Source organism: Triturus cristatus, chromosome 6 (genome assembly GCF_964204655.1).
Source record: "Triturus cristatus chromosome 6, aTriCri1.1, whole genome shotgun sequence".
In the NCBI taxonomy this organism is placed as follows: domain Eukaryota; kingdom Metazoa; phylum Chordata; class Amphibia; order Caudata; family Salamandridae; genus Triturus; species Triturus cristatus.
The window spans coordinates 790,976,192-790,988,494 of NC_140589.1; the positions used below are offsets into that span (position 1 = coordinate 790,976,192).

General features: G+C 42.4%; 1 protein-coding gene across 1 annotated transcript in view; it reads right to left on the minus strand.

Annotated features, from left to right (window-relative positions):
* Positions 1-12,303, minus strand: part of LOC146817888 (N-acetylglucosamine transporter UNC93A-like) — a 143,542-nt gene that overhangs the window by 103,029 nt on the left and 28,210 nt on the right. The window contains exons 3-4 of the mRNA XM_085609261.1: positions 7,524-7,753; positions 4,020-4,148 (exon numbers count right to left, since the gene is read on the minus strand). Coding sequence (XP_085465387.1) covers positions 4,020-4,148; positions 7,524-7,753 — 359 coding nt within the window. The remainder of the gene's footprint in view (positions 1-4,019; positions 4,149-7,523; positions 7,754-12,303) is intronic.

The window sequence follows — 12,303 nt, forward strand, 5'->3', positions numbered from 1 at the left end:
GTTTTCGGGCTCTGTTGCTCGGTCGGAACGTGTTGGTGCGGTCCGACAACATGGTGACGGTGGCTTATCTGAATCATCAAGGGGGGATTCGTTCGGCTTCCTTGAATGCGATAGTGGTGCCCCTGTTTTGTTGGGCGGAGGGACATCTGCTGTCTCTGACGGCGGTTCATCTTCGGGGAGTGGACAACTTTGTGGCGGATGCCCTGAGTCGGTGCTTTCCGGACTCTCTGGAGTTGTCTCTCACCCCGGTTGCGTTTCGGCTTGTGTGCGGGAGGTTTGGGCGTCCCTTTCTGGACCTCTTTGCCTCCCGGCACAATGCTCAGCTCCCTCGGTTTTGCTCCCGGTTTCTGCAGGAGGGTTGCTGGGGGGTGGACGCTCTGTCTCTCCCGTGGCCGTCGCGTCTCCTCTATGCCTTCCCCCCCCTGGCTCTGGTTCCCAGGTTTCTGGCCCGTTTGTGTCAGGAGGATCGGGAGGTGGTGGCGGTCCTGCCGTTTTGGCCTCGGAGGTCTTGGTTTCCGACGGTGCGTCTTTTGGCGGTGCAGGGTCCCTGGTTTCTTCCCCTGTCTCCGTCTCCACTTCGGTCTTCCCCGTCCCTGTCGCTTCTCCGGTTGCGGTTGTCGGTGTGGAAGTTGAAAGGCAGGGTTGGAGACGGCGCGGTTTCCCGGAACATTTAGCGGTGGCTCTTCAGCGTTCCCGGCGGCCTTCCACCCTTAAGGCTTATGATAGGCATTGGGGTAATTTTGACCGTTGGTGTTCAACGTTGGGGGTCTCCCCTTTGTACTGTTCCTTGCAGGTTGTCCTTCAGTTTTTGTGGGAAGGTTTCGAGAAGGGTTTGGCTGTGTCTACTCTGCGGGCACAGTGGGCCGCTGTTCGGGCTTTTCGTTCCCCGTGGGGGAACCTTTCGGATATTGAGGACTTGGTTTCTCGTCTTCTTCGCAGTTTTGCTGTTTCTCGGCCTGTTCCTCGTCCTTCTTTTCCCCTGTGGGATTTGCCTTTGGTCCTGCGAGTTTTAATCGGTCCTCCTTTTGAACCTTTGGATGTGGTGGACTTAAAATTTCTGACTCTCAAGGTGGTTTTTCTGGTGGCGGTCACCTCTGCTCGTCGTCTTGGGGAGTTGGGAGCCTTGATGGCTCGGCCTCCTTTTCTTTCCTTCACGGAGGAGGGTGTGGTGCTCCGACTGGATTCTTCTTTTGTACCGAAGGTTTCTTCGCAATTTCACAGGTGTCAGGAGTTGGTTTTACCTGCCCTGGGCTCTGTTTTGGATTCTCCTGGTGGTCCCCAGTGGTCTTTGTTGGATGTGTGCAGGGCTTTGCGCATTTATCTGGACCGTTCGGCGGTTTTTCGCAAATCGGACTCCCTTTTTGTCTCCTTTGGTGCGGCTTCCCTTGGGAGTAAGGCTTCTTCTGTGTCCATCGGCCGTTGGCTGAAGCAAGTCATTTCCTTGGCCTACTCTCTGTCTGGTTCTCCTCCTCCTCTGGGGGTTCAGGGTCGTTCTACGAGAGGGGTGGCTGCTTCTTGGGCGGAGGTTCAGGGTGTTCCTCTCTCTGAGATTTGTAGGGCTGCCACGTGGGCCTCTTCCAATACCTTCATCAGGCATTATCGCCTTCTCAATCTGTTGGGGGATGATGGAGGTTTTGCATTGGGGGTGTTGAGCTCTGTTCGCTCCTGATTGTTTTTCTGCTTTATTCCAATAAATCTCTGGGTTTGTTTGCTGTCCTGGTGGTTTGTTGTGTTTTCTAGTATGAATGCCGGGGTTTGCTTTGGTATTTCTCACTAGTCCATGACGGTGTCGAGGACGGAGGGACCTGGGGGTAATGTCCTATTACTTACCGGTAATCTTCATTACTCCGGGTCCCGTAGTCCTCGACACCGTCATGACTTCCCTCCCTCCCTCCCTGTCTGCCGGCCTTCATTATGGCTTGGTATTTCAGGAGGAATGCTGGGACGGTACTCCTTATGTACTCCCAGTGGGAGGGGGAAGGGTAGGTCCAGCATTCCTTCGTTCTTTTTCTGTCAGCGAGATAGTTACATCTCACTAGTCCATGACGGTGTCAAGGACTACGGGACCCGGAGTAATGAAGATTACCGGTAAGTGATAGGACATTTCTACATTCAGTTCAGTTTGGTTAATGAGCAGTATTACCCTTGTTCATAAAACAACAAGCAGCACAGACTTTAGAAAAAGAGTAGGGGTATGAGAAATGTACATAATTTGCTTCCACCTAATTATGTTACATTTCAGCAAAATTATGCAAAACCACACAGAATTGCGTGAAATGCAAATCTGTCACCAAGCACCAACTGCATCATTTCTTTAAGTTTTGCCCTAGAAACACATTTCACTCGAAAAAATAGTCCAAAAAAACAAGTACCATGAATAACAGCTGCTTGCGTTCTGCTGTTCCTGTGCATTTGTAAAGCTGCCACTTTGTGCTTAATTACGTGGATTGGCGTAATGGCATAATTTTGGCATTTTACATTACAAGGGTAACTCACAATTCCTAACTTTTTGCAAACTATGCCAGCGTAATTTAAATTTCACCACCATTTCTCTAAAATATCAAAACATGTATAGCTTTGTAACAAAACAAACAATTACAGGTGGCAAGGAAACCGATGAGTATGGAGGGATCAGAGTGAAATAAGTGGCTGGCCCATAACATAGAATGGAAACACAATTGAAGGAGAAGGGAAGGGTATGACACTGTACGTCCCTTTACATTATACCTAACACAAAATATTAGTACGGTGGCACTTATAAAAGAATGATAAGCCGTGTAATCAATGCTCCAAGATTATTGGCACTTACATGTTTATAGACTAAAAAGAGCTTCACCTTAGATTACTGTCTGTGCAAAGTCATCCTTAGTGGAAGAGGAAAACTCACACACTTTTTAGTTTCATGCTTCATCATAGGAGTCCTATCCCCACTCCGGTAGGACAGTGCCACCAAGGCGGACTCAACCTCCTCAAAGACTGACTAGAAGGAGGGAGTTCTTACATAAATCTTACTGGACAACACCGACAGAAATGGGGATCCAGGCGTAAACTTAAAAATACCTTAGTGTACCTTGAGAAATACCTTTATTAAATGGAACACTAGATATTATTAAAAATCAAACTTGGGTGGGTATCCAGAAAAAGGAGGGATAGTTGCCTGATGTTTGCATTGGAGCCATACAGCAAATCCAATCAAAAGCATAGTAAAACTTAAATGCTCATGGGTGGGACAAACACAAGCCACCTGAAACGGACAACAATGCAATCCAATCATGAGCATCGGTTTGATCCAATACCCTCTCTAAATATATAAGTAATTTGTATTGGAAGCAAGAGGTGTTGTCAGCTGACAGTTACAGATATCTGTAGTCCAGGCCAAAATATTAGGTAACCATTAACCAGCAAATTAAACAGATAACAGATAACAGATAAACACAAATGTTCTCAATATTTGTACAAAAGGAATCCGATAGAAAATCCTTCCATATGTACCATATTGATCAGCCAGGGTTCTTTTGAGTAGGGTGGATTTCTTAAATCTTGTTGAAGTTACATTTCTTTTGGCAAGAAATCTCAAAGTTCTTTGGGATCATTACTGTAAACAAATTTTTTCATGTTTGCCAGGCAAGACGGTTGGGCATGGGTCAACATTGTGCCTTTTCATAAACAATTTACCTCAACACTTAAAACTCTATTTTAGGCATCATTTTCATAATATTTTACCCATGACTCAAGAAGTGTAGAAGTCGAGTTCATTTAAGGTATTGTATCTGTGCTAACTAAAAAACCTTGTTTCTTTAATTTATGTCTTGCCAGTCATTTTAAAAGTTCACAACAGTTCAAATTGATCCGTTTTTTTCTACCGTGAAACACGATGAAGGAAGGACTTGTGATTTCTCTGCTAAGGAACAACGAGCCTCGGTTACAATTTTCAGAAGTTGTTATTCTCTCTCTATGGGTAATAACATTTATTTAAGCAACGTTACAGACTTATCTTAAGTACCTGCAGAAGCACGTACCTGTATAAACTCCCATCAAAGTGTAAATTAAATGAATTGATGGTCGAGCTGTTTCTGTAGAATTAATAGCATTAATGCTCAGTTCTGGGCAATTGACAGCTCCACAGTTTGTGTAGTTCAGTCCTGTCCCTGGAGAATGCAAATGAAGCCATTAGAAATGTAAAGGTCACTTTAAAACATTGTTAAACACAAGACTTTGTTTTCATATGACCTTTGGGATACCAGCATTGCTAACGCAGAATATAATCTTTAAGACATCATAAAACATTGTGTAAAACAAAGTCAATCAACCTTCAATCCACCAGATTCATAATAGAAACTCATGTATCACTTTCTGAAAGTAAGATAACCATATAATGTTACCACCCATGGTTGGATGTCTGTATAAAATGAATGAAACAAAATAATCCTGGGCTGGTTGGATAAATGCAGTGCCCAATTGATCATGATTACGAGAAGCAGTTGACACCTGCACTGTCCTCAGTACAGTGATAGAACGCACACCCCTGTTGTACAACTGTTTTTCTATTCCAATACAGATGGACACATTTGAGACTCAGGAATGAGGTGGACCAAGTAGAAAGCCATTGTACCTAGAATCTCTTCTGAATGGTTTAGCTGTCAATGTAAAAAATATTTTTTAAGAAAAAAAATATATATAATAAAAAAAATAAAAAAAGATGTATATATATATACACACACACACACACACACACAAATCTCTTGTTTCTCAAACAAGACGGAGGTGCAACCATCCACCTGTTTCAGCTTCCTCTTGCCCTGCTAATGACAGTATTTTCTGTTTGCTTGTGCACAGATGATGTGAAAGTACAAATGATGGGAAAGTAATTACTGGAAATCAATAAAATTGAATTGATGAATGATATGAATGAACAGATAAATGGATGACTGAACAGACTTGTATGGTATTACTCTACAAACTGAATTGCTTAAGAGGACTTCTTCATTAATGGAATTTCAGAAATGGTGATTTCTTATTTTGCTTCTGCGTGGTCTTCATGGATAGAGGTACTCGATGGAGGGCGTGTAGATCGGGCAGTGAGTACTAATGCATGTGGCAGGACCCACACACCATGACTTATCTTTTCTGTGGTGCCTAATCCGGAAGCACTTAAGAGGAAAGCTACAGTGGTCATAGTGGGTTGACTGTGAGAATGTTTACCTACAGAAACATACTCTGCCATAAATAAGGTATCCTAAATATTGGTTACAAAATTACCATCAAAGTGAAGTTAATAATATAAAATACACACCCAACGGGATGATATTTTTCTAGCACATTTTTAGGACACACATTTTATATGGGAAGATATTCTTACAGGGCATTGCAGTGCAACACCTTAATGGTGGCAGTTACAAAGGCAGAGATGTTTGGATTAAAATGTTTGTTCATTAAATATTCGAATTTTTCATCAATGAAACAAGTAAACTACTCATGGCACATGATGCACAAAGAAGCTGCTTGCAGAGCTTTGCTTTTGTGATGTGCTACAAGCAGCCACACCATTTTTGCTGTGAGGGATTCTGTCATCCATCCCAGCAGAAAGGCATTGTTCGCCGTGTGATGCAAACTGCCTGACTCATTATTATTAATAGATGGGCACTTTCTTGCACCTCAATATGAACATTAGTGAATGACTGGACCGAGGTCTGAATGGGACAGCAGACCTCTCCCAGCATTCAGGTTTGTAATGTGGCACCATTTGGATCGCCCCCTTTAATGGCACTTTGTGAATTAGACATTGGGGAGAGCATGCAGGAGTATCTGGGAAAGCTGTATAGTCTTCCCAGTGTTAGAAGACTGCAAACGCAGAATGTCCATTGTTAGCTATTGACTTACACTTTGTGAATGGTTGCTGGCTGCTCTCTGCATTTGGTACCATGTCTTGATTTTCGACTGCATTCGATGTTGCAAATAATTTGTGCATTCCATGGTGAGTCCTAAGGGGGAGCAAACCCCCTGAAAGGATGTGGCATAACAACCAGAGCTGCCAGCAGTGTGACTGGGGAATTGTGGGGCATATTTATAAGCCCCTAATGCCAACGAAGTGTCACTTTTTCTGATGATCCGGTGGCGTTGCTCAATACCCCGTGTTTACAAGGTGGCGTTAAGTCACTAAATATGGCTTAATGCCACATTGTAAACATGCCCCTTTCCGCAGCAGTCCGCTGCGGCAAAGGGCAGGCAATTGGTGTTGCATTGGGCTTTCCACCGCACCACCCATTGATTTTTTACGCTGCCCCATTCTTACAAAGATGGGGCAGCACCAAAAACTAAGGTCAGGTAAAACCTGGTCTTAGGATAGCAATACGTTAAGAATTAATAATTTCTCCTTGTATTTTGCTCTTTCTATGTGTGCTGCATTCAGTGTCCCTTTCTGCACATAAACAATCAACCCTGCAGCGCAGGCAACCTTGCAACATGGCGCAAGGGTGCTTGCGCTGTAGCTAGGCAGCTTTCTTAGTGCCAGCACTAGGCGAAATGCAGGGGTGCACCGTATTTTTGAACTTTCATCTCATCCCTGCATTTTGGAAATGTCGGAGCTTAGCGTTGCCAAATTTGACGTTACACTGCGGTCCGACATTTTCTTGTACATATCCCCCTGGGTTCTACATCCCGTGATTCTGGGAAAATCACTCAATCTTCCCATGCCCCAAAAAAATGAATGTTTCCTTGTACAATGTAGCTGGTGCTCATGTAAAGCGCTCTATTACCTTCAAGTCAAGTTTGCGCTATATAATAAATTACAGAAAAAAACACTCCATTGCCTCTCCTTTTTATTTGAAATTTTCAAGGTTTCACAAAGTGCGTATCATGATTATCAAGAGTAGTTATGAATTGTAAGGCCCTTTTGTGCATTACAAATTGGGACTTTCCATTCGGGCAGCCATTTGAGCTGGCTTTGTTAATTCAAGGAATTGTGTGCATTGTGCCCTGATACAATACATCAGGGGTCTCCAACCTTTTTAGTAAAAAGAGCTACTTAAGTTCAATGAAAACCATCCAGAGCTACTGGTACTATTAGTGTTGTAATAGTGACCATGCTAGACAAGATTACGGCCACATATGTAAGGCTTCTAGCAGTGATCGGCTTGGTGCACCAGGCAGAGTTGCCAGCATTAATGTAAAAAAAACGTCTTTGTCAGTGTGATTATATTAGTAATAAGTCTTCCCTGTGCCGGATTATTTTAATATTCAAATATGAATTTTAAAAATTCTGCTATTTTTTTGCAGACACCAACCAAATAGTTTTGAAAATACACACAATTCCGACTTGCATACATATTCTCAATTTTGATATACATTTATCAAGTTAACCAAGAACGAGCTTGTAAGTTAGCAGGCTGGGCTACACAAAGGAGAGCTACTCACAGGTAGCTGGTGAGCTGCCAGTAGCCCACGAGCTACTCATTGGAGAAGCCTGTTCTAAGTGAAGTAATTGTGTGGTAATAATGAAACAAATACACACACACAATCTTTACCATTAGCGGCTCTCTGACTAAATATCAAAGAAGAGATGAGATTTCCCCATACGCCTGCTGACTGGAACAACAGGAAGAATATTCCAAAGTAGAGGTTCACAACGTGTGTCTTGTCTTTGCCTTTTTTCTCTGCATATCTGATGCCACTTGTTGTAAGATATGTGCATTTTGAAGTCCAAAGAGGGCCTCCTGCGAACCCCAAGATTACAGAAGTCGGCATCAAAGTGTACCTGAAAAGAAACGCAGTAATTTATGGATACAATTTTATAGAGAAAAAATGAGAATTAGAAAGACCACCCACAAACCATTTTCTTTTTCAGTGACATGTATTATTTTTATGTAATCGGTTTGTGTATTAACTTGTCTGTCTCTGGCTCTCTAAAGTTATTTCACATATGGTATATGGCAAACAGATGCAGTTTACACCTAATATACAGTACTCTCTTCCTTATCGCACACACTGCCATGCTAGACGGTAGGAAATGGAAGCAAGGGTCAGTTACTTTACAGGGGTCTTAAGTACAGAGCTTGGGTTTGCATCAGTGTTCTACCACACTGAGACCACCAGACGCAGACTGGGGCCAGCATTTCCAGTTACAAAAAAGCACTGGCTCTTGGATTTGTTATAGCCTGGGGCGTTGAGTGGAAGAAAGCACAGATCAAAAACAGAGAATAAGTGTTTACCTGATATTTCATGTTTCAGGTGGCACCAATGCCCCCAGTGGGGGAACAACCTTTACAACGCAACTTTTACAACGCACTACACTTACAACGCATTTTTTACAACGCACAATCCATTACAACGCATGACATTACAACGCATGACACTACAACGCATTTTTAAAAACTACCTTTACAACGCATTCCATTACAACGCATACTACCATTACAACGCATACCATTACAACGCATAATATTACACTACACTATCCAACACTTACCCTACTGTTGCACCCCCTGGAGTTAGAATAGTAATTTTTACCCCTATACTATCCAACACTTACCCTACTGTTGCACCCCCTGGAGTTAGAATAGTAATTTTTACCCCTATACTATCCAACACCTACCCTACTGTTGCACCCCCTGGAGTTAGAATAGTAATTTTTACCCCTATACTATCCAACACTTACCCTACTGTTGCACCCCCTGGAGTTAGAATAGTAATTTTTACCCCTATACTATCCAACACTTACCCTACTGTTGCACCCCCTGGAGTTAGAATAGTAATTTTTACCCCTATACTATCCAACACTTACCCTACTGTTGCACCCCCTGGAGTTAGAATAGTAATTTTTACCTCTATGCTATCCAACACTTACCCTACTGTTGCACCCCCTGGAGTTAGAATAGTAATTTTTACCCCTATACTATCCAACACTTACCCTACTGTTGCACCCCCTGGAGTTAGAATAGTAATTTTAACCCTTATACTATCCAACACTTACCCTACTGTTGCACCCCCTGGAGTTAGAATAGTAATTTTAACCCCTATACTATCCAACACTTTCCCTACTGTTGCACCCCCTGGAGTTAGAATAGTAATTTTTACCCCTATACTATCCAACACTTACCCTACTGTTGCACCCCCTGGAGTTAGAAAAGTTATTTTTACCCCTATACTATCTAATACTTACCTTAAATGCAATTTAATATTATGCGTTGTAATGGTATGCGTTGTAATGGTAGTATGCGTTGTAATGGAATGCGTTGTAAAGGTAGTTTTTAAAAATGCGTTGTAGTGTCATGCGTTGTAATGTCATGCGTTGTAATGGATTGTGCGTTGTAAAAAATGCGCTGTAAGTGCATGCGTTGTAAAAGTGTGCGTTGTAACGACATACATCCCCCCCAGTGGGTCAAGAGCTAACAATGACAATGCACGAGGTATCACATCAGTTTCTGCGCAGACAGCCTCATCCCATTAGGTGTGAAAGCCCCTACTCTTTGCCTGGTATGGATGTCTTCATGGAGAGCCCACCCCCTCCAGGCAAGCAGTATGCAGCACACACAAAAAGAGGAAGTAACAAGGAGAAGTTAAGGTCTTTCTCCTTGTTACACCTCTGTAAATTATGCCCACTAGTTGACCACAAAACAAGGTTTAGAGGTGTTTGTAAATCTGGGTTTGCATTAAAATACATGGGTGGATGCACGAGAACACCCATGATCCACCTATGTAATGCCTACCTGATGCAAAGTAACGCAAGGCAGCATTATGCCCTGTGCTGCTTTACTTTGTATTTGCTACACGACATAAATCCACACAAACCGACTTTGCATGGCTTAGTAAATGCCAGAAAGGATTTTGCATCTAGACCTTCCCATGAAAGTGACACAACCCTGACATAAAATCATAGTGAATATGGCTCTAAGCTCTTTTAGGTTGCTAAGGCATTACTTTATATTGTATTGATACTGTACACAACTGTTTACAGAGTACCTACTCATTTACACATTCAAGCCTAAGGAGGTGGCCAATCCGCTACTACAGACAGTCTTCACCTTGTACAATATTCTTTCACATTTTTAAAGAAAGGGCACTGTTGTACTCTTTAAATGCACTCTCACACTTTATGTACACAAGACAGACACCTTTGCGGTGCAATATTGTCTGCGTTTTATTTAAGATCGTTTTTGTACAAGAAGGAGTCCCTTTGTGCAATGAAATTATCAGTTAAGGCTAATTCCTTTGTGTATATGTAATGCAGAATATAGCAAACGTGCAAAAAAAGAGAATAAAAATATTTGTCATTGTTACGCTACCCTCAGAGGGTGCAGTAGTTTGCCACAAATCTATGTTTACAAGTCATTGCAAATTTGGAATGGCATCTAACTCCCTGGATAACTCTATTTTTGTGGCCGTAAAGACCCAAAGAACACCATCTTTATGCAAAAATATTCAAGGCCGTGCATTGTATTGCATTGTATAACTGTTGATTATAAAAAAACTGAAAAAGTACTTTCTGTTAAATTAGAAAGATCTTTCATATCAGATATGCTTTTCATAAGTAACACAAAATGTTTACAATTGTAAAATAAATCTATTAGTATATGTGCTTGAGTTTTAATATTAAGAACAGACTTCTGTAGCAGACTATAATCATACCGAAACATAAAAACACATATCTTTGAAACCATAATAGATGGCTCTTAAAAGAACCATTTTAAAAAAAACTTTTTTCATTTGGTAAATTTCTTGCAATTATTTTTTAAACAGTGAGTTGTTCTCAAACTGGAAAAAAAGAGCATCAAAACTTGGAAGTTGTAAAAATAAATTACTGTGTGGGACATTGGTGCTCCCTCATGCAGAGGTCCACTGCTCCCCAACTACCACCAAGTTTTACACTTCCCACAATAAATCACCATCTTCATATGTTCAGGGATGATCTCTTGTCCCTGCTCCAAAAGGTTTGTTGGGGCAGTGTCCCTAGCAGCATCACTTTGCGCTGATTATGTTGATGAGTGTTCACCATCTTGCTCGAGGCAGGTGCTGTGGTGAATGGCTCACATGTGTTTCCACATGCCTATGGTCCCAAGAGAGTATCTTTTCCAAGTTCTTCGCGAAGATTGCTTGTGGCAGATGTTGCACTCCAATATCTACTCTGCCTTTGTTTTTCTCCTGATGAAATGTTGAAACATTTCCATATCAGGGACTCTTTTTAGGGGTGTGGAATCTCTTCTTCCTCCTCCACCTGGACATCTCTCTCCTCTACAGCAGTGGCTGCCACTAGAGGTTGCCAGGGCGCCACCCACCTCAATTTTCAAGTTATCTGTATAGTAATTGCCTAAAGCAATTGCCATCCATGTAAGTTGTTTTTATTTTTTATTTATTAAATAAGGGCATTAAGCCTGTGCCGGGTGCTGCCTCCGTGTCTGGCTGCATCTCACACTTGCTGTGATGAGTGTAAGGCAGCCAGGCACTTTTGAGAGGGACTCATGCTCTAGTGAGCATATGTCCCACAACATTATCCTTTAAAAAACTAAATCCTTAAGCAGGCTAAGGGCTAACCTAGCACCAGCCCTGGCCTGCAATTTTCGGGGGTCTGAAGAGATAATCCATGTGTGACATGCTGCAGCGTGATATTTACAAGCAGTCCCGGGCATCTATGGCATAAACCCTGTATTCCCGGTACTGCTTGTCAATCATTTTCACAGGCTGCAAGCAACTCTCTTTCCCAACTCGTCACCTGTGACATGTTGGGAACGGGTGTTGCATGCAGCCTGTGAAGGATTGTGGGCATGTGATTTGCAGTCACAGAGTCATGAGACTCTGTGACCTCGCGTCACATGCATTCTGTAAACAGAAACACTGCACGTGCTTTATCATATACAGAGTATCTGTTCATAGCACATAATTTTATTCGGAGGCTGAGAGGGCACTGTTGGCGCTCTCAAGCCTCCTCTCCTGGACTAGACAGCAGCAGCACATCCTGTTGTGGGCCACCCTGCGTGTTCCAGGGCAGGATTTGCTAGGTAAGTAGGACGTATGGGTGGGGGGGGGGGGGCGATGGAGGCATTTAATCATGCCTGCCAGCCTGCTTATTTGAACTGTTGTTGAAAGAATAAAAACAAACTGCAGGCTGGCACAGCACCTAAACTTGTATTTAAAAGTGCTCCCTTTGTGTACTTTTATCATGCTGGGGCAATTCACTTTAGCACATCAGTTTATATCACTTTATTGAGAGGTATTTATTAAAACTGTTAATATTATAGTGATATAAACTGATGTACTAAAGTGAAATGCTCCCACATGTTAAAAACATACAAGGGATCACTTTTAAAAAAT